Source organism: Triturus cristatus, chromosome 8 (assembly GCF_964204655.1).
Source record: "Triturus cristatus chromosome 8, aTriCri1.1, whole genome shotgun sequence".
Classification (NCBI taxonomy): domain Eukaryota; kingdom Metazoa; phylum Chordata; class Amphibia; order Caudata; family Salamandridae; genus Triturus; species Triturus cristatus.
In genome coordinates, this window is record NC_140591.1 from 1,518,944,668 (window position 1) to 1,518,966,917 (window position 22,250).

The 22,250-nt window shown below is 41.8% G+C and overlaps 1 protein-coding gene across 1 annotated transcript in view; it reads left to right on the forward strand.

The window, feature by feature from the left end:
- XRRA1 (X-ray radiation resistance associated 1) overlaps positions 1–22,250 on the forward strand; it is a 314,818-nt gene that overhangs the window by 244,615 nt on the left and 47,953 nt on the right. The window contains exons 11-12 of the mRNA XM_085623358.1: positions 4,198–4,335; positions 17,133–17,226. Coding sequence (XP_085479484.1) covers positions 4,198–4,335; positions 17,133–17,226 — 232 coding nt within the window. The remainder of the gene's footprint in view (positions 1–4,197; positions 4,336–17,132; positions 17,227–22,250) is intronic.

Here is a 22,250-nt window from a genome sequence, read left to right on the forward strand (position 1 = left end):
GGTTTGCTTTGTGTAGACTGCACCCCTTGCTTTGCCGCTTTCAAACAAGGAGTAAAAGAGAGCATTATTTAAAGATACTGGGTCAGATTTACAAGCCCCTTGCGACACTTTTATGCCGCCGTTGCGTCACTTTTGTGACGCAACGGTGGCGTAAACCATGCGCCACTTTTGCGACTTATTTATAACGTGACGCATCTAGGCAGATGCGTCACGTTGTAAAGCCCTGCGCTATGGGCGTTCTGTCGCAGGGTGGGCGTTCCCTCGCAGGAAAGCCCCGTACAACTGACGCAGTGAAATCTACAAGATTTCACTGAGTCAGTTTTACGACGCTGCTGCGTCAAATCCTTAGGCCTGCTTCAAGCAGGCGTAAGAAGTGACGCACCACGTTAAGTATGGGCGGCCCCTGTGCATTGCAAGAGTTGCGTCGCACTTGCGAAACAACTCCAGCAGTGCGCCACCCATACACCACAAGATGCGTCACGCATCTTCCCCTCCTTGCACCATGGTGCGCCGCATTGTAAATGCGACGCATCCGTGGTGGCGCAAGGGGGGGATTACGTGGCGCATCTGTTCTGGCGCATCCCTGCTGACCTGCAGAGATGCCCCAGAAGGTGTAAATCTGCCCCTAAATGTTTTGTTTCATTCCCAGACACTCCCTAACCCCAGCTGCCTGTACATTTGTCTAGGCATTTCCTTGTAACCCTAACATCTGGCTGTTTCAAAATCCACTATCAGTTTATGTTACAGGAGAGCATACATGGCTCACATGGGCAGCATGGCTTTCTCTAGCTCTTTGCATTACCTGTGGAAAAAATGCACATTTCCCAGATGCACACAAACATTCCCTTTTCATCTGCATCACAAGGAGCAATATAACAAAAAAACAAGGGATGTTACCACGTGCTGCGACTCGTGAATAAGGTTTTATATGCAACACATTTGTCTATCTTCTAACAGTAGGCAGGCTATATGTGAGAGACCCAGATTCTCCAAATGTGTCTTCCCCTGTTTTTTAGGAAGAGGTCTTCTTGAAGGAAAGTCACATTTGCAATACCAGTTACATCTTAGATTGGGTTATGCAGGGATTCCTGTCTGATGTAGTTCTTGGAAGTTCTGCAAGCTTCAATTTTTTATCATTTGTGTTGAAAAGGGCTTAATCTGTTTTGAAAACCCTGATATAAAAATATTAAATCAATCAGCTGTTCATGTAAATATTTGTTTATATTACAGTAAAACTGGTCACTTCCTTCCCTCTTTGCAATGAAGCATCCAAATGAAAGAGGGTCCTGACACCAAGAATTCAGTATCGCTAATGTGCAGAATCTAGCTGAATATGCCCATATACTAGGGATTTGAGTAGCCTAATTGTGTAAGATTTAGCTTAGTCTGCCCCTTTAATGAAAATCTGAGTAGCCAAATTGTGTATAATCTAGACTGATCTGTACGTACAGTATGGATTTAAGTAGTTTTGTGCAGGATCTGGTTCAATCTGGCCATATAACTAGGATCTGAGTAGGCCAATGGTTCAGGATTTAGCCAACTCTGCCCATACAGTGGAAACTTGATTAGCTAATTAGAGAGGATTGAGCCCAATCTACCCATACAAAGATGATGTTAGTAGTCCGGTCTTACAGGATCTAGACCCACCTGGCAACATTAACAGAAGCCTTAAGAGCAGGCACACACTGCCTGGAGATGGTAAGCCCAGACTAAAAAGTGCCCAGACTGAAAAGTCTGTCATCCAGTCAATGCCACTGAGCCTTCGCTCTATCATTATGCCACGTACATACAGGATGCATGATTTGCAATCACCCAAGCATAAAAACTATCAAATGTGTGTTTTATTATGCTGCGTGTTTTCATACCACTCATTGTTTTCATACCACTCATTGTCGCTCGGAGGCTGCCAAAGAAAAGAAATGGAGACAGACTAATGTCACAGGTGACCCCACCCAACCTAAAGCCCTTCATTCTGTAGTCCGGTCCCTTGTCACCACATCTAAAGACTACCATCAACCAAGTGACTGTCAGAAACAAACCACTTTGTAAGGATGTCAAAATGCATTAATGCTTTTCCAGAACCCCCTATCACACCATCAGTCAACCAGTGCAATACCATCAACCAGTTCTTCACCGAGAAGGGCAACAAAATCAGAACCAAATTGACAACACCAACCTCTCATCAGCTTCACTGCCTATCTCCAACACTCCAACTCCACTGAACTCACCAACTTCCTCCATTCACTCAAAACCACCCCTTTGAAAATGACATTCTACTCTCTTTCATTAGAAAATACCTCTATGGAGATGCATCAATCAATCAATCAATCAATCAATCAATCAGAGATATGTTTATTTAGACCAATGGCCTTTAAACAACATAACATTAAAATATGATAGCAAATACATATATAATGATACATTTCATCTAATAAAACCATAATAAATTACCCATGTAAAATATATTTTCCAATAAAATACCTTCACACACCTGTACACAGTCTCGTATCCAAGGACTCTTCCCAGACATCTTCAAATCAGGTCTGATCTTCCCCCTGCAAAAGTACCCAACTTTAGATCCAGGCGATCAAGCCATCTTCCATCCCATTAACCTTATATTCTTCATAGGGAATATCACAGAAAATGCAGCATGGCTGCAAGAGCAGATCATCAATTACACCATCCTGCAAGACTGCCAATCTGGCTGTAGACAACACTGCAGCACTGAGATATCCACTTTTAAATTATTCGGCAATGCCTTCTTCATCATTGATAAAAAGCACACCTGCCTCTTGATCCTGCCTGACCTCTCTGTAGAATCTGACACTGTTGACTACCAAGCATAGATACTCACCTGGAAACATTCATGAAATTCTTTAACAGCCCTGCACTGGTTCAACTCCTACCTCTCCAATCACCATCAACTCGTACAGATAGGATCCATAAGTTCCCAAAAATTCCCCATCACCTGTAGAATGAACCAGAATTCTTTCCCCACTCTCAATCTCAACCTTTACAAGGACCCTTTGGATTCATACTCACTGGTAACAAAATCAAGATCCATCAATGCACCCATAGTACACAACTCTACCTCAGAATGTCCTCCCCCACCTTCATTCAGTGATTCAAAACCTGCCTTGAGCTTCTCAAGATCTGGCTGTCAAGTACCTATCTAAAGCTTGTACTGACAAAGACTGAATTTTCGTTGTTTGCCAGCAGCTCCAAACAACCACAGATTCAAGCATGGCTTTCCATCATGAGCCTGAATTGCTTCACCTTCATACTGACATACAATTAAAAATCCCTAGGATCCACCCTTGATCCAGATATTGCGTTCAAAGAACACATTGCCAAGCAAACCAAGACTATACCTACTGGTACAGAAATTGATTTCAGAATGAAGATGAAGGCCCTGGTTTCCCCCATCTGGATGGAGGCAACGCACTGCTAAATGGTCCCTTAGATGGCACTTTGGCACCCCTGAAATACTGTCTACACTCTCTAGCATGTTTCATTAAGGGCTTAAAGAAATTATTCCACATCAACCCAACACTGAAAAAACAACATATCTTGAAAGCCAACTGCATTACATCAGCAACATGGCTTTCAAAAAGATGCAGCATATCTGTCCAAGAAACTGCCTCAGGCACACAGCGCTACACCAGGAACCACAACATGATCAGGATTCAGGGAAAGAATTGCCTAAAACAAAAACTATAGGACTTTTACATCTTTGTACCTAGAATCTTGAGCAGAAAACACACACACACACACACACACACACACACACCACCACACCCCACACCACCCCAAGGTGGAAATAGTTAGGTAGATAGGGTTTCTGGACAAAGTCACCACTAAATAATAATGAAAGTGGTAACCAAAGAGAGATGAGAGCTGAAGGAATGATCGCGGGCTCATGGTCACTGTGTTCACTGAGATTGGTAGCCCGAGTGAGTCAGAATGTTAAATAGAGAGGGGAGAACAGCTAAGGATGCGATAGGGATGTTATCACTGTTCCTTACTTCACCATGTTTGGGTCCTAGTAATATACTCCTTCAGCAAAAAAGGTATATCTTTGTCTACATTTTTTAACAGCAGCACTCAACAACATGATATTTAATGCATGCGTTTACGTGCTTTCTCAATGTTCCTCCCTATAAGTTTTGTTCTCTTCCCATTTCTTTTTGTTTTCAGAAACCTGCCAATTTGGAGAAGTGTTTTTCATTCCCTGATGAATTCAAATCCCAGGTTGAGAATTCCTTGAAGAGGCTAACCCCTGCCTTCGAGCCCCCACTTCCAGAACTGAGGTACCTGAGCCTGGCTGATAACAAGGTCAGTCCCTATTTCTTTGGCCTGATTACTGGATGAGTTTGTCATAAGGCGTCATAGAAATAAATCAGCATTGCCCCTGCAGCAAGAGAGGAGTGTAGTGTCCCACGGTGGAGAAGACTTTTAGGAACCAGATTTCAAAGGATTGGTACAACTTGCCTATTGAACACCTTCTATAACAGTCTTGTTTGCCCACTCTGTGGTATTAATAAATAATGGACCCTCGCAGGGCAGTAACAAGTGTACCAAATGCAGGAAAGACACCATATTTAAATTAATTTTATGTAAATAACCTGTTTATATGCTTTTTGAAATCTCAATAAAACGTCAAAAAGTTAGAAATTGGGTAACTGTTCCATGTCAGTACGCCCCTTCTTTTCACACGGCTCAGCCCAGTATGTTTTTTTCAGCAGAAGAACTAAAAGCACAGTTAAGAAAAAGCATAATTTATCATGTATGTATGCTGTTTTATAAATTATAAACCTAGCTATAAAGTGACGGAGCCTTGTAAAGTGCAGAAGAATGAGCCAATGAGAGTGAAACAAGTCCACCTAAATATTCAAAGGGAGTGTCTCTTCACATGGGACCTGAGTCTCAAACACATTGAAAATCTACACTCATAGGTTTATACCTATGTTTGGATCAAATTTACAAATTTTCGCCATTTTCATAAAGGCCAAGGAGAACTATAACAGTCACAGCTTTCCTCTGCAATCTAACATGCATAAAGTTATCAGTGAGTATGAATTCTTGTTTTGTGAATTGTAAAGATGAATTTGGACTTGTAAATCATACCATTTGTGCGACTAAGTTAAAGGTTTGCAAATGTATTAATGCCCAAGGCCGCAGTAAATCTGTTTACTTATGAACAAGATGTTCTTTGAAGAGACGAGTCTTCAGTTCCTATCAAATGTGAAGCACGCTTGTGTGACTCAGTTATTCAACTACTCATTCCTCTATTCAACTCTGCCTCCAGCAGAGGCTCATCTCTCTCAGGGTGCAAAATAGGAACCTCAACTCCCAAGTTACTCTGTCAGGTTGTTGAAACACAGCTTTCAGGCCATTGTCGAGAAAATGCTTTTTATTAACATCCATTCAATCTTCTTTTTAAAGTTGTTGGGAACAAATTTGGGAAGAGGTGGATGCATCCTATTTCTGGATCTCCAAAGGCATGCCATTTTTTCGGCAGCTGAAGTTTCTCTTACCTTGACACTGATCAATGTGTCATACTTTCATTAGCAATGCCTCATGTTTACTGCAGTGGCATATAACATTCTTTGTACTCCAACAGGGAGAAGTGGGTGGTATTGATTCATAAGCTATGTGGAGGAAGGGAGTCAAAGATGGCATTGATTCATCTGCTTCGGGCAGGAGGAATATCATTTATTCAACAGTTATGTTGGGGAAGAATGACATTTGATAAACAGCTATAGGAAGGAGTGGTGGCATATATTCATCAGCTACAGGGAGGAGGGTTGGCAGTGATTCACCAACCTCACAGTTTGAAGTCCCCATTCTGAGTCTTTTGGATCCGTTTTTGTGAAGTATTCTCAGCCTTAGTATCTCCTTCATATGGACAATTGTATATCACCTTTTAAAAACTGAATGAATCCATCAGGCTTTGTCACCTGAACATGGCTCAATGTATGTTGTCCACCTTTAAGCGATCCTTCGTCCTAAGTCATTGCTAATATGTTGACATGCAAGGGGTATTGGATACCATGTACAAACTTAGCTTATTGTAACTGTCAAAATCCATGCCTATGACAGAGAACACAGTCTTAAATAACTTTTTGCCTATGTTTTAAACATTTGCATCCTGAATTAATTGCCTCTACCAGGTTCTGAGCATCTTCTTATCCACTTCTGTATGAAGGTGATATTAGTGTAAATTCTGTCCTTAAACCATGCGGCATCCCTGATTTCCGCAGATTCCTCCCCTCATGAATACTCCTTCTAGGCTTCAGACTGGTCTAAAAAAACGTTTCCCCAGCAGTGACACCCTGGGTGGCTTTACCAGGATTCCGCTACCAGATGTGACATAATTGGGGCATAGTGGGCTCCCGCTGGCACCAGTTCCTGTTTTTCCACACCTCATTGATGCAGTAAGGAGCTCTCTCTTGGTGTTTCATAGAACTCCTCAGCTTTTACAGCGACCAGGTCAAGTGTCTCCTATAGCTTGCTGTAAAATGTTGTCCAGAGATCGGAGTTTCCTGATTCTTTGGCAGCTCTGCTTAGGTGAAGGCCTTCTGGCTAGTGATGCTGGATTATATCAGAATGGCTCAGCAGTTGTCTGTGCTGCTCCCTTGCAGACTAGGCGAATCAAGTGGTTTCCACACTTTCTCAATGCTGTGCCTTCACATGCTGTGGCCCTGGCACTTATGGCATGATCCCTGATTTCTCAGGTCTTTCTACAACACAGTTCTCAAAGCTAATAGCAACATTGCCCACGGAGTTGATGACCAAGGACTTGATAGTGGAAGATATCCATGTGGTAAAGGAGAAGCTCAAGGCTAATCCATAACAATGAATCCTACCTAGTGCACCTCAGGTGCACCACGCCTTGCCCAAAAGTTTGCTTTGCTGAGAGGAAAGTTTTAGTTGAAGTTCATATGCTTAGGCTATGGAGATAAGGACTTTGGCCACACATGAATGAAGACTCAAAAACTGATCACTTCCTGCCTGCCACCTTATGTTTTTGATTCTGAAATCCACTTAGCTTTAAAAGGACCAGTGCCCTAGATACTTCCTCTGAAGGGCACTTTTTCTACCTCTCTGCTTAGCTGAATAGGATGGATCCCAGAAGTGCAGTGTCGTACTACATCGACTGCACTTGACAATACAGAGTTGATGACAAACTCTTTGTAGTATTCCCTTTAGCTAAAAAGGTCAAGGCAGTGACAGAATTTTATGTTGAGTTATCCTTTGTATCAAGATTTGCTGTGCCCTGTGCATGAAAAACCCTCCAAGGCCATGCTCATTCGATGAGGGCTATGGGGGCTTCTACTGTCCTTTCCAGAGGTCTCCCAGTTGCTGACCTCTGCCAGGCAGCTGAGTGGTAGTCTTTTCATACTTTTGCAAAGCATTACTGCCCCATGTCTCGGCTTGCTACTTTGATTGTGCTGTGTTGCTTGTGTGCACATCGTTAAAATTGACTCAAAAATATCATCAGACACAAATGTTGTCAAAAAATATCGTGGTGACAAGAATATCAAGTCACTAGATATTGCAGGTACGAATATTGTTTTTAAGTGCTTAATATTTTTTTTGTATATATAGTTGTTTATAATATACTTTTTTATTATGTTGTATTGTTTTACGATTTTGTGTGCTTCAAGTTATTAATATGTGAATTTTAGTTATTTCTCTGTTTTTTGTAGTTTTATTGTTTTAGTAATATTTTTAAACTGCTGTTTATGAGTTTCTTTCAATTTGTTTAAATTATTGGCAGGTTGTTGGGTTTGTAGGGGTGTAGGGTAGGAAGGTTTTTTATGCTTTTTTCAATTTGTAAAATGTAATTGTTTCATTAGGGTAACTTTTTTGTAAAATATTTCATAGTTACATAGTTGAATTTATATTATCCAAAATGATATTTCATTTTTTAATTGGTTAAATATATTATGTAATTTTTTTTAAATGTTAATGATGTTTACCATAATTGGATACTTATGTTATTAATTATGTAATTATTTAATTTAATCAATTAATTTATTTCATTTTGTCAGTTCCCTTTTTAAGAATTACTCTTTTTTTGTAATTTTTTGTTGTGATTTATTTAGGTTTTTTAGAATCATTTCACAATTTATTTTAGGTTGTTCGGATTGTACCAGAGTAGGGGGGGGAAGTGTATTTATTGTAAATTCTTTTCGCGTTTTTACTTGGTAAATAAAGTATTGATTGGTGTTTTGTAATACATATTTTATTACAAATATTTTAACCATCACCGTAATCTTATTGTATAGCTAAGCTTCTGATTACCCTCTTTCTGATTCCTTCATCCTCTTTTTCTCTTCTTATCTTTCCTCCTATTCACTCCATGAGTATCTTTACCTTACTTGATATTAGGCTGGGAAGGTGAAGGGGGGTTGTCTTTATGCTTACTCGAGAATTTAGACTTTGTAGTCCCTTATGGATATCTGTTATTTTTTAAGTTAAAAAATGAAACTAGAGCAGGTTTCCTTTTTATTAGGTCTCGCCTACTCAGCGCGCATGTGCTGCATAGGAGGACCTTTTGCTGTCGTTCTGCTCTTTTTCAAAGCACATACTCGTGCTTGTGGCAGCATCCACCTTGCGGGAGCGCGCAGGGGCGCGCCACAAGCACGAGTGTGTGCTTCCAAAAAGAGTAGGCTACGCGCGCGCCACTCCCAGGCTCACCACCTGCTCCCCCTCTCTCACTCACGCACGCTCCCAGGACAGTACTGAGGCAAGCACGCGTGTGCTTCAAAACAGCTGCTCCGGGCGGCGGTTTGTTCTGTTTGTTTTTTTCTGACCTCCAAAGCAGTCTGCTGCCAGGAGGAGGCGATGGCTTCCCTCGTCTATACCTAGCTCCTATTTTGCCAAAAATTGTCTTTAGTTTGCATTGTCACTAGGATACAGTATTATTATATTTCTTCCCTACTTCCTCGTCAGAGGATAAAATGACACTGCATTCCTTGAAAGTTGAAAGAGCAGTGTGAATCTATTTGCAGAGCTTCTCACATTTTTGTATTTCTGAGTCATTATTTGTTTCTTTTTGGGTGTTTAGACAGGGTCAGAATCCATCTGAGTCTACTTTATGTAGATTGATTAGATGTGTGGTTTCTATGGCGTGTGATTCTTCAAATACTTCTATATCAGCTATGGTTTTGGGCCGTTCCACTCTTGAAATGACAGTCTTGTGGGATGTTGCTAAAAGTGTCTAATTTAGATATACGTCGGGCAGTGACATCTGCTTCTCCTAATATTTGCATCAGTAGTATAGATTCCAGGCTTTGGGTTCTAGTGCTGCTTTCGGTTGTGCTGTTCTTGGCTTTGTAGCAGAATGACTGTTTTTGATGTACTGATTTCTTTATACTAAATTTCATTTGTTTGCAGCATCCTTACCTTGTTCTATATAATCTTTTACCCATGCTTGATTGCGTTTTTGTTGCTTTGTGTATCGTTATTGATTAGGGAGGGGACTAGTAAGAGGGTCGAAGTGGTGCACATGACCTGATACTTACTGGTGTTTGTATTTTACCGAGTCCCACTCCGTTTCTTCCTGTTTCCATTTCTCCCCCTCTCTCCATGGGAGCAGGAGGTATTGATTTATATTTCGTTAACTCTCTTAACACTTCTGGGAAGGAAGAACAGATAAAAAAACATTTTGCTTTATAATGTAGGTCTTTCTGGGGTCTCTCTCTAAACGTGGGTCACCTCCAGTATTAGGAACGGGAAGAGGAAGACACTTCGATGTGGTCTCACAGCTAGTTTGCCGAATTTGGAGCTGGGAAACCAAGGTTTAAGCCTCGGAGTCAACTCCACACCCTGTGATTCTGGGAAATTACTTAATCTCCCCGTGCCTACAAAAAAATGAATGTGTCCTTATGTAAAGTAACTGGTGCTCAGGTAAAGTGCTCCAATACCTTTGGGTCGAGTTTGCGCTATATAAATCTGCAACAACAAAAACAAGCATTGGCATAGCCAATAGGTCTAGCTTTTGGGACTTTATAAGTATTTAGTTATGCAGCACAATATCCTTGGTGCAACAACATTAACTGTTGCATGGTTAAACACTTATAAGGTTCCAAAGGCGAGACCTATTGGCTATGCCAATACTTGTTTTTATTTTTTGCCTCAAAGCCTCTATGCTTGTTGTTGCTGATTACCTGCAAGGTATCAGAGTGAAAAATCTGTTGGATGACATTTTAAATTGAAAAAAGCCTAATAAACAAATGAATTTTTTTTTTTAAAGTAAAATAGTAGCGTATTTGGTTTTTCATAGAAATCGTTTTTTTAATAAGAACTTAACTTTTTTCGTTTTTATATACATATTTAATGTTGTGATAACTTTACATATATTTTTTAATAATTATTACGATATATTTTTCCAACACTTTCCCTACTATTGTTTAAGTTGGAGTGGAAACAGTAAATTTGATCCCCCTGCCCCAGAGTTAAACACATCCATACAGGTTGCTCATTTTGGGGTGAGAACAGTAAATCTCAGCTATCCAGAGTCCAGTGCTTTCCCTACTGTTCCTCAGGTTGAAGTAGAAATAGTAAATATGACCCCTTCAAGGTCAAGAGTTTTTTTTTACTGTTGCTCAGGTCGGAGTGGAAATAGAAAATCTCACCCCGACAAAGTCCTGCTTTTTCCCTACTGGTCAAAAGCTTTTTTTCACTGTTGCTCAGGTTGGAGTAGAAATAGCAAATCTCGCCCTGCCAAATTTCAATACTTTCACCAATGTTTCTTATGTTAGAGTGGAAATAGTAAATTTATTCCCCCCACCAAAGTCCAACGCTTTCCCTAATGTTACTTAGATTGGAAAAGGAATAGGCATTCGTATCGATCCAAAGTCCAAAACTTTACCTACTGTAGCTTAGGTTGAAGTGGGTATAGTAAATCTTATCCTTTAAAGTAGAATAGTTCCCTACTGTTTTTTTGAGGTTTTAGAGGGATGGTACATTTTATTCTTCAAAGTGTTAACATTTCAAAACATTTTGTATGTTAATTTGGAAGGATAATTTAGTTTTATTTATGTTTTTTGTTTAATTTTTAATTTAATTGAGTTTCCTTGTTTGACATTTATTTTTAATATTTCATGTTTATCATTTTGAATGTAGCATTTTAAATATTTAATACTGAATATTTTTTTCCATGTTTATTATAAACATTTATTTAGTTTGTAGTTTTATATATTTTTTTAGATATTAGTATTTGTTTTGATTTTTGTAAAGAAATGTTACTAGTTCTATATTATTTCCTATATGTATTTGTAAGTATTGTTTTTTTCTAACAAAATGTATTACCTTTATTTACTAATTGTTTAACTAGAAACTAATTGTTTCTAATTGTTTAGCTAACTTTTCTATTTGTTTAACCTTCGGCAGACTACAGAGAGCCCCAGAACTACCGTCCCATCTCTCTCCTCCCATTCCCCGTCAAAGTCCTGGAGAATGCCATCAACCTCCAACTCACTGATCATCTAGAAAAAACAAGTTGCTGGACCCATCCAGATCAGGTTTCAGAGCCAACCACAGCACCAAGATGTTTATGATAGCGGCAACAGACGACATCCAAGTCCTACTCAACAGTGGAGAATCAGCCGCCATCATCCTCCAGGATGTCTCCGCAGCCTTCAACACCTTCTTCAACCACACACTCATCAATCAACAATGCCAGATTGGAATCACAGATGTTGCGCTCAGATGGATGACTTCAATCCTCACAGGATGTACCCAGAGATTCTGCCTCCCATCCTTTACCTCTAAACCCAAGCACACGATCTGTGTAGTACCCCAAGGCTCATCCCTCAGCCCTGCCCTCTTCAATATCTACATGACCCCTCTCGCAGCCATCGTCAGATCACATGACATCAACATCATGTTCTACGCTGACAACACTCAGTCCATCCTCTCACTCTCAACGAACCCCACCCTGACAAAGACTAATGTCCGCAACTGCATTAAGATTGTCGCAACATGGATAAAAGACAAGTGCCTGAAACTCAACACGGGCAAAACGGAAGTCCTGATCTTCGGCAAACACACCACCCTTTGGAACAACTCCTAGGGCCCGATTCACAGAACTAACTTAAGACAAAATCCTAAATTTACTACCATTTTGGTATTCACAGACGGCACTTACTCATTTTGGTATTCACAAATTAGGATTTTTCTCAGTGTAGTATTAGTAAAGTTAGGAGTCCTAACTTTAGGACTCCTAAACTGAGAAAAATCCTAATTTGAAGACTTTCGGTATTCACAGAAGGCATTTAGGAGTCCTAAAGTTAGGAGTCCTAACTTTACTACTACTAAACTGAGAAAAATCCTAATGTTAAGACTTTAGGTATTCACAGAAGGCATTTATGAGTCCTAAAGTTAGGATTCCTAACTTTACTACTCCTAAACTTAGAAAAATCCTAACTTTAAGACTTTCGGTATTCACAGAAGGCATTTTGGAGTCCTAAAGTTAGGACACCTAACTTCTGTGAATACCGAAGTGAGTAAGTGTCTTCTGTGAATACCAAAATGAGTAAGTGCCTTCTGTGAATACGAAAATGGTAGTAAGTTTAGGATTTTATCTTAAGTTAGTTCTGTGAATCGGGCCCCTAGTGACCAGAGGAGCTTAGACCCACCTCCCCGCCGAAAGGCCCGCAACCTCGGCATCATACTGGACAGCAAACTCTCCATGAAACAACAGGTCAACGCCATCTCCTCAGCCTGCTTCTGCATGATCCACATGCTTTGCAGAATCTTCAGATGGCTCAACATCAGCACAAGAAAACTGTGACACAGGCCCTTATCACTAGCCGACAGAGCTTCAACCCACATCACCCAGCACCTAAAAGATCTCCACTGGCTCCCATCCAGAAGAGATGCCAGGTCAAGTCCTGACCCACACATACAAAACCCTCTACAATCAAAGAAGAGACTACATGAACCACTGCCTGATCTTTCACCAACCTTCCAGAAACCTCCACTCCGCACACCTCGCTCTCGCTCAGACACCACGTAACCGCTGAAGCTAGCCTGGAGGATGCTCCTTCTCCCACCTCACCGCCAAAGCCTGGAACACCCTCTACCTCCACATTTATCCATCGCTGAACCACTTCAGGAAGGGACTCAAAACCTGGCTCTTCGACTGGGGTGACTAGCCTCACTATACAAATACTACTTGATTGATTGAACTATATATATATATATATATATATATATATATATATATATATATATATACACACACACATACACACACACACATTATATATATATATGTTCTTTTTTTGTCATTATATTATGAAATACTGTTAAATGTATATAATTAACTTTACAATCGCTATACTTAGTACCATTATATTATGTAGATGGTATTTTTGTAGTTTACATTTGTTAGACCTGTCAGCCCTTTGGGTGGTCCCTCCTCATCATTATTTATTTTGTCCCACTTTTGCCTCAAACCCTGTTGGTATTTTTCCTTTTTGGGAACCACCAGACTTTTTCGTGTTGCTGCAGATTCAGGGAGCCATTTTATCTACCCCTGAAACTTCTGTCTGAGGGCCTGGAGCACAAAATGGTGGCCACCTGTGACATCACCAGCACCCACTGGAACCTACCAGCACCTTCCAGAACATTCCAGAACCCTGTGACCGTTGGAGGCGGTTTAGAATGTTGGGGAGTTAAGAGAGAGAGTTGGCAGTTGGAGCTGGCAGTTGGCACCTGACTGGTGAGGAGTGAGCAGCAAAAACGTGAAGGAGGAAGGAGTGAAGCAGCAGGGGTGGAAACTTGTGCCTGGAGTGGGGTCCATAAACCCACCCTTGATACTAGTCCCTACTGACGGATCCCAGCCTGGAGCCCTGTGTGGGAAGAAGCCAGAAAAACTCATCCTAAGGACCTGGACAGCAGGAACAGGCCTTAGAAACAGAAAACAGCAAGATCCTGACCTGGAAACTGGTTTCCCTGGAGTCCGGCGTCGAGTAGCCTGAGACCTGGAGCCCGAGGTGGAGAAGCGGCGCTGACTGAGGAAGCAGACGTCGTACCCGGAGCCGCCTGAGGTCGTGAGAGGGCGCCGACGGAGGTCGTGAGGAATACCAGAGGTCGAGGAGGAAGTCACCCGAGGTCGAGTGAGCGGCGTCATCGGAGAAGTGAAGTCCGCCCTCCGGAGTCGTCGGAGACCGAGGTGAAGGGTAACGGAGGTCGGGAGTGAGGATCGCACTCCGGAGTCGCCGGAACCTGTGAGAATCGTGCCGGAGGTCGGGAGTGGAGGTCGCACTCCGGAGTCGCCGGAAACCTGTGAGGAGAACCGGAGGTCGGGAGTGAGGATCGCACTCCGGAGCCGCCGGAAGTCGACATCGAGGCAAGGCCGGCCGACGTCATCGAAGCCGAGGTCGCCATCGGACCGGAGCCGCCCAAAGTCGACATCGAGTAAGACTGCCCGACGCCATCGAATCGGAGGTCGAGATCGAACCGAGGCCGCTGGCATCGAGACCGGAGCCGCCTGCCGGCGTCGTCAAAGAACTGACATTGTGCCGAGGCCGCCGACATCGAACCGGAACCGCCTCACGGCATCGATACGACTCCAGCGGCGTCGGAGCATCAGAAAAAAGGGCAGTAAGTGGAGTAGAGGGCGCCTAAGGCCCTGTGGAGACCTGAGAGACTGCTCTAAGGGGCTAGGGAGGTGCTGGAACCAACCTGACTGTGCCAGGGGTGAATTGGGACTAACCTAGAGAGGTTGTGTGGAGAGAGAAAGCCAGGGCACTGGTGTTCCCCCCTTGATCTACCTCAGTTTAGGCCTCAGCCTTGTCCAAGCCAGGGAGTAGACCCCCTCAAGCCTTCCACAACCCTACAAGCTGTTCCTGGGCCAAATCAGCCCTTAAGAATTGAAAAGTAATCTGATTACATGAGTGTTGCTGTATACTTTTAATTATTTATTGGGGGGCACTGTATTATTGTGTTTAACCTATTTATTGCTTCACTATATTTATTGGTCCACAGGACTTGTTGGTGCACAATATTTATTGGTGACAGTATTTATTGCCTCAGAATATTTAATTGCCTGTATTACCTGCACTTAAATTTATGTCCTTTATATTTATGATCACCCCTATTTATTGAAACTTCAGACAATATTTATTTGACCTGCACTATTTAAAATTTGTATATTGTGATTGACTTATTTATTTCTCCAATCAGCAACTAAGAGAAAAAGCAGATAAAGAAAGTTATTTTCATAATTTTTACGGTGTAGAGTCGTTTTTGGAACGGATGCACGCATGGTTATTGTTTGGGTATGTTGTATGCTTAGCACGGAGCCTGATTCCTGACCACTCGAGCCAAGCTACCACAGTGTGTCCGGAAGACCACCACCCCCCCTTCTAGTGTGGGAGTGGGTTTCCAACAACATTGTAAGTATGTAAACTCGATATTTAGTACCACAATATGTTTGCAGCATATTTGTGTATTGCAGTATTTTTTATGACAATAGTATGTCATAGAAGGACTGCATGAATTCCTTGCACTACTCAGTCTCACCTCCATGGTAGATACTGCTTTAGAATACATTACTAAGGTGAGGTAGCTAAATGAGGATTTATCCATCACAAGGAAATGTTACATCCTGCAGATTCTTTACCATCTTCCATTCTCCCAGATGAGCTAGTGACATGAATAATAAGATAACATGGTAAGAAAACATATTATGTCCTGTATTTGTTGCAGTTGTGGCTCACGGTTCCCCTTCGTAAACCTCAACAGGGCATGGAATTGATATCAGAAACTAGCACCGGCCCATCAGTTGGCAGCTAATATATCTCGATGAGGTCACATCCAAATGCAAAGTGTGACTGGAGCTACGTGGGGCCACCTGGATGCGCTGGGGAGTTATTGCTGGAGAAAAGATTTGGAAAACCTGGAAGAGGTAGTCAGAAGCTGAGTAATCTGGGGTAGAATTATGTACCTAACAGAAATATCATTATCTAAATAAGTAAATTTTTCTTCAGCAGCATCTACACATGCTATGCTTCACACATTCTCGGGCGATTTTTCTAAAGATTCTTGCTGATTTCTTAGCAAGAAATTAACTGTTCATCTTCCTTACTGGTGACACTCTATTTGCATTACCCCACGTGTGGCTTTTTCTATGTTCCTTCTTATATTTTCTCTTTAGGGGGACATCCCCAGAAGCCACTTGATCTTTGGGGTGTTTGAAGATTTGCTTCTTGTAAAAAGCAGGACTCCCCACATGCTCCTAAAGCATGTTTCCTTTTGTTTTATCTGGCTCACTTATCCATCACTCTGCTGCGTGTTGCTCAACCTGGACACATGTTTAACTTAGAATCTGGATCGATCTCTTCTGCTCCTGCTCCTTCATTTGGCATGCAACAGATGTCATTGCAGCCTGCAGAGTCAATTTTCCACAGTGTGCTCCTGTCACAGTGCATGTCCCACTGCTGTGGGGCTGGTGGAGAGATCACCGGTGGTGAGATTTCAGTGGGGAGGTGCCTGCATACCTTTTCAAGGTCTGTTGTCCCACCACTCTTCATAGAATTCATATGCCATGGTTTGGCCACTGCCTTTGAGCTTGTGGCTGCAACATGAAAAGCAAAGACTAACCATCTGAAGCACTTACAACTAAGGCCACTTCAAAAGCTCTACTTCATGAATGGACCAGTGGAATAAGTTATGCCTCTAGATGGCCAAGTGGCCTGCTGTAAACATGACCATGCCTATACATTTGTCATTGTCAGTGAAAAAACGCTTCCTTTAAGACATACATTGTGGACAAGGATAACACATTCATAGAGCTCCTCCTTTTATATAAGAAGCAGTTAGCATCATCTCTTTAAGCACCATAACGGATATTGTCACAAAGCTACACAATGAAACCACTGAGTTCACCAGTGTTTGTCAATGTGACTGAGTGAAAAGTCTGATGTGATACCTAATATCATTGATAGTGATTATTCTGAGACGTTGGCACTCCACAGCTTCTTTACTCCATGGTGTAGTTCTTCAAACCATATTAGGAACCAATCTGCCTTAGGGTTAAAATGATGCAAAAAGTAAGTCTTCCTACAAAGTTCTGTAATGTATTTTGCATACTTTCTCCTGTTCGCTTGTAGATCGAAAATGAAGAGAATCTGCTTGCTGTGGCACTGTTTCCTTCGTTGGTTGAACTGGTAATTTATGACAACCCTCTGACGACTCTTAGAAGCGGTAAAGTATAGTAAAGTGTCTAGAACTTGTAAATCAGAGTATGAAATAAAAAGCGTATACATCAAAAGTAGCTTATTGAAACATTTAATGATACCCCTTGCAGAAGAAACATAAGCAGTATGCTGAGAGGTGATGTTGTGTCCTCTTATTGGATACCTGTGGGTCATATGCTTCCCTAATTGAAAGGATACTGCTGGTCTCCCAGCAGGTGCATGCTCATACAGAGATGGGTCAATTTTACAGGTCTTCTGTAAAAGGTTAATTTGTATAATGAAAGCAGGAGGCAAGAAATGGGTTGTGACCCAAAGGAATCAACACAGAATGACAGGATTACATCTGATGGCCATGGCCTCAGGTTCCACCTACTTCTTTAGGGACCACCTACTGGTTGAAACATCACTGAGGGTCTAACATAAATGCTCCATACAAGATCATCTTCTAAGGTCCATCTTGACATATTTAATTTTCCTGAACTTGTTTAGGAATGTTCCTCAATTGCGTGCTCTTCCACTTTCACCCTTCATCTCATTGTTACCTCTCTCTTGAACAGTTCTTGACTTCCCCCAATCCTCCACTATAACATTTCCAACCTCTTGTACCAATTTGTTAACTTTCCACTGAATATCATCCTCCTGTTTCATGTACCGCTTCCCATTCTTCATACCCATCTTAGTTCTATCCTAGTTGCCTTTTTCATACACTCTTGCGATTTTTCCTCTTTACTATGTGGTCCACCTTCCATTCCATGGCTTTAAGACACGTTTTGTTAATATATCGACAGCACATATCCTTTCAGGTGCTTCTTAATTGTATTTCCCACCACTCACGCATCTGCTCTATCCTTGTTACTCCTTTTCATCCTTACAGATTTCGTTACTGCCACTCGACCATTCGAGAATGGCATTGACGAAGACTGTGATGACAAATCGTGACGCCAAATAAAGTTTCTTTTCTAAAATACATTCTTGGGTGTAAGCGATTTGTGCCTGCCAGAAAGGGACACAAAACAGCCTACTGGTTATATATATGTATGTATATATCCTGAAATGGCATAATTATTTCATTCTATTAGAAGGTCAGATCTATACTCTTTTGGAGGGATGCATTTGGTATATTCATAGGAATTATTCTGAAGAATGTTTGGAGATCTTTATGAGCATTCTGCATGTTGCAGGTGGGATACTTAACATTGTATGGCTGCCTTTTGAACTTCGTTGAGGCTCAATCATTGAAATTGGGAGGAATGCAAGGGTTGAAGTTGGTCCTAGTGATATTGGCATGTACCATGGTTGTAAATCATTGTGTAAGGTCTCTAGATACCACAATAGACTCAATGTCTTCACAGTGTGTTTGGATGATAGAGGGAATAGTTTTTAGCAGTGTGATACAATGTTAAATCTGTAGAAGTACTTGTTTACCTGTAGTGAAAACTTGTTGAGGATGTTAAATGCCCATACATCCTCCCATAACTTCTGACCATATTTATGCCTAATGATTTAATTAGGCAAATGTGCACGAGGGAACGAACAACAATGTAACCCATGTCGGCGAAGGAAGAAGTTGTCATGTTTACCTGGACCCGAGTCCAGAATGATTGACACTGGTTGCAGTGATATGTTTGGTGTGTTTCTGTAGGGGTATTACTGGCAAGAACGGGTATGGATGGTCTGGAAGTTTGCAAAGAGTTAGTGCTGAAGAACTTCTCAGAGCTGATCAAACAGAATCTCACGGGGTGATGCTGGTGAGGCAGACTAATATGACCCGTCCAGCATGGGTGATGGGGAGCTGAGATGTTCTACATTCGGGAGGACTCCAGTTAGGTAAGAAGAACCGTTCTCGGCAATGGACTCGACCATCATGGTGCCAAAACCAGGATTATCTGGAACTAGGTCTGGCTGAACGACCGACTGGCAAGTTCCCTAGAGCCACTTATGTGAGAGCCCTTGTTAAACATGTGCGAGGTACAGAGGACGGACACGAGGTCACTGAAATCTACACCTGATTGCTACTGTTGCAGTAAGTGGGTGAGGTGCTGTGCGTTGCCATTGCTAGTACTGCAAACAATTTAGGGCATCTTGTGGGATCCTACATCACTGAAGAAGCATCTACTGTCCACTGCCATTGACAAAGCCTCATGCTTTCTGGAACGCAATTTAAGGAAAAACATTTAATTCCTTTGGTTCCTTGGACGGTTGTGGAAAGAACTAACCTCATAGCTGCTGGCATTTTCTCTTTGCCACCTGACCCTTTATGTTTCTTGCACTACAACGAGTATGATATTGTATGTCCTTGGAATACAACAGACCAGGAATATTAGCCCATTTCTGTACAGGTTAATCGAAAACTCAGTTATGATGCCCTGAGCAGGATGTGGGTAATTATTGCAAAAGTAGGGAAAATAAGACTACATTTTATTTATTTATTTATACTTTAGGTATTTCATTTAATGTGGATATTGCTCCAAGGAGCAGCAAAATGTTTTCCTGAGATGTTTTATTGCATTTGGATTCAGGATAACAATGGAATAAAGTGGTAGTAATAGGAGCAATAAAAAAAACTGTTGTATTGCCTCAACATACAGGCTAGACATATGGAAATTGTAAGTGAATGTTGGGGAAGGGTCTAGCCACATATACATCGAAGCGTCTAGTCTCTAGATAGCTTTGTTATCAAGTTGGACAGACCGCTTAAGGGTGTGTTTGAGCCCACATTGTGAACATGAGGCCTTTGGTCACTATGAGTGTTTTGGGTTGCGTTTCTCTAGGATCAGCTGGAATTATGAAGGTTCCACCACAGGTCGCTGTTTTCAGACAAGGACTAATTCAGGTTGATTGGGGCCAAATGATAGAGTGGTGTTTTATAGGTGGCATATGTCACTGCAAACCCCAGCCAGACCCGACAGTAGAATTCTGTTACCTTGGGGTCACCTCATAAAATAAATTCAGTAGTTCATACTTCTCACTGTCTTAATCTAGGCGTCTAGGTTCAATAATCTGACATATACATGGAATACGAAAATTGAAATGATGATCCCCTATCCCCACGGTTCCTTGTATCAGACGTCGCACATACACTATATATCAGAATATAACTCAAGGATGAGATGAAGGAGTTCTCTCCGTAGGATCTTTTAGGAGAGATGATAAATAAGAGTGAGAAAGTAGAAGAAGTACTCCAGAGGTGTATCCTCTTACAACTGGATACAGCAGGCTCTGGCAAACATTGGGAAGTTGCAGCTCCGTGGCTAGTCCCTGTTCTTTTTTTTTTTTTTTTTTTAAATATCTTTTTATCATTTAAGGCAGAACGAAAAAACAAATTAAACAGTTCGACCAGTTTGACAGATGTTGAACAGACAAGACAAATCAGATGCAATAAACACAGTGGCGACATTCACCAAATTAATACACATTACAGAATTAACGATCGTGTAACCCTAAGCTGGGTCAAGGGGACAACACCTCTTCCTCAGGGGTGTGTACAGGTGCCACACAGATGCCTCCTCTATAAGCATTCCACCCGGACCACACCGCTGACCACTTTCTGGGGCACCCACGTGCTACGTATACAGTCTTTTCTCTAAACATGCACCAGTCAAGACTCTTTTCCCAAGCGGCCAAGGTGGGTGGTGCCTCCGCTCCCCATAGACGGGCTATCTCCCGCTTGGCCACCATGGCCCCCAGTGTGGCCCACACCCTCTCCCCACCTGTCAGATCAGTGGGATAGTCCCTGTTCTTGGTAGCAGTTTCTCTGTCTGGTTCCAGAAGATTTGCAAGTCACTGAACTTGGAATGTGGTTGGTGCTCCTCTCTGCCTCTCCTAATGCCCCTGAATTCTCACATTATTTTGTTACCCTTTTAGAGAGGCTGGGTCTCTCCTATGCTTTCTCTGGGTACTCTGGGTTTCCTGTGTCCTTTTCACGGCGACAGGCGTATTTGTGCTTCTTCTTTGAGTTTTGTGAGTTTTCTGGAAACCTGGAAGGGATTCTGTGACTCGCATGTATTCTGCCATCTTGTGTGAGTGCCTTTTCCTGCGAGATTTCTTAACCTTGCCAGAACATGGCCTCACAGGAGGTTTTTCCAGAACCACCAATGCCCTGGTTAGAGGTTCAATATGTTGAACATTGTGGTGTCTGGCGCTGTCTGTAATAAGGAGATGTGATGTAAGGATGCAATTGAGACACTACCTCACCAAATTGATATGGTAAATGTTTTTTACTTCTTTACATTACAAATATTTATGATCTAAGGCTCAGAATAATTTAATTTATGGATTAAAACTCTACTAATCCCTTCTCTTGTACCTCACCATCTCAGAAAGTATCACGCGAGTTAATGATGTAGGGGCTTTTATGGCCCTTCAGGCATCCTTTGTCCCTCTTTTTTAATTTTGATTTTCATCTTCAGCTTCATTCAGGATGGAGGATTAATTCAGAGGATAAATATGCTATCTCCGCGTTTTTTTGAAGCATCTCTGTGTAGTGTTCTCAGTACATCGACTGCATGTCAGAAACCCTGCTCTTTTTCTCAAAGAGCTGGGGTTCATAGATGATGTCTGCTTACGATTCTAGGAATAGGTAAATGTCTGTTCTACTCAGCAGAAGTATGTTTCTCTACAGTTCTTCATCATTCGGTCCTTGGAAGGAAATGGACATGTTGGAATCCTAATAGCAAAAGATCAAAATTGTGTTTTAATGCAAAGTACAATATTTATTCTTAGTGAATTAGTACAAGGAGGAGTTCCAGAGGAGTTTAGAAGGGCCCTCTTGTAGAAAGCTGCAAAGTCAGCTCTATATTTATCATGTATTTAGATTTTGAGCAAAGCACAAGTTATAACCAAAGCTATAGTCTGGGGTGATCCAGACCCCAACTGGGTAAAACACTATCCACCGTAGCATTTGCTTCCAGATGACATGACTGTTAAGGTGTCATCAGCCTTGCACATTAATACATCTAGATTAGCAGTGTCCATCCTGTTAACTCTTGGGGCCCAATTTTCAGAGGGCCCCCTCACTCATAGCGGAGGCCC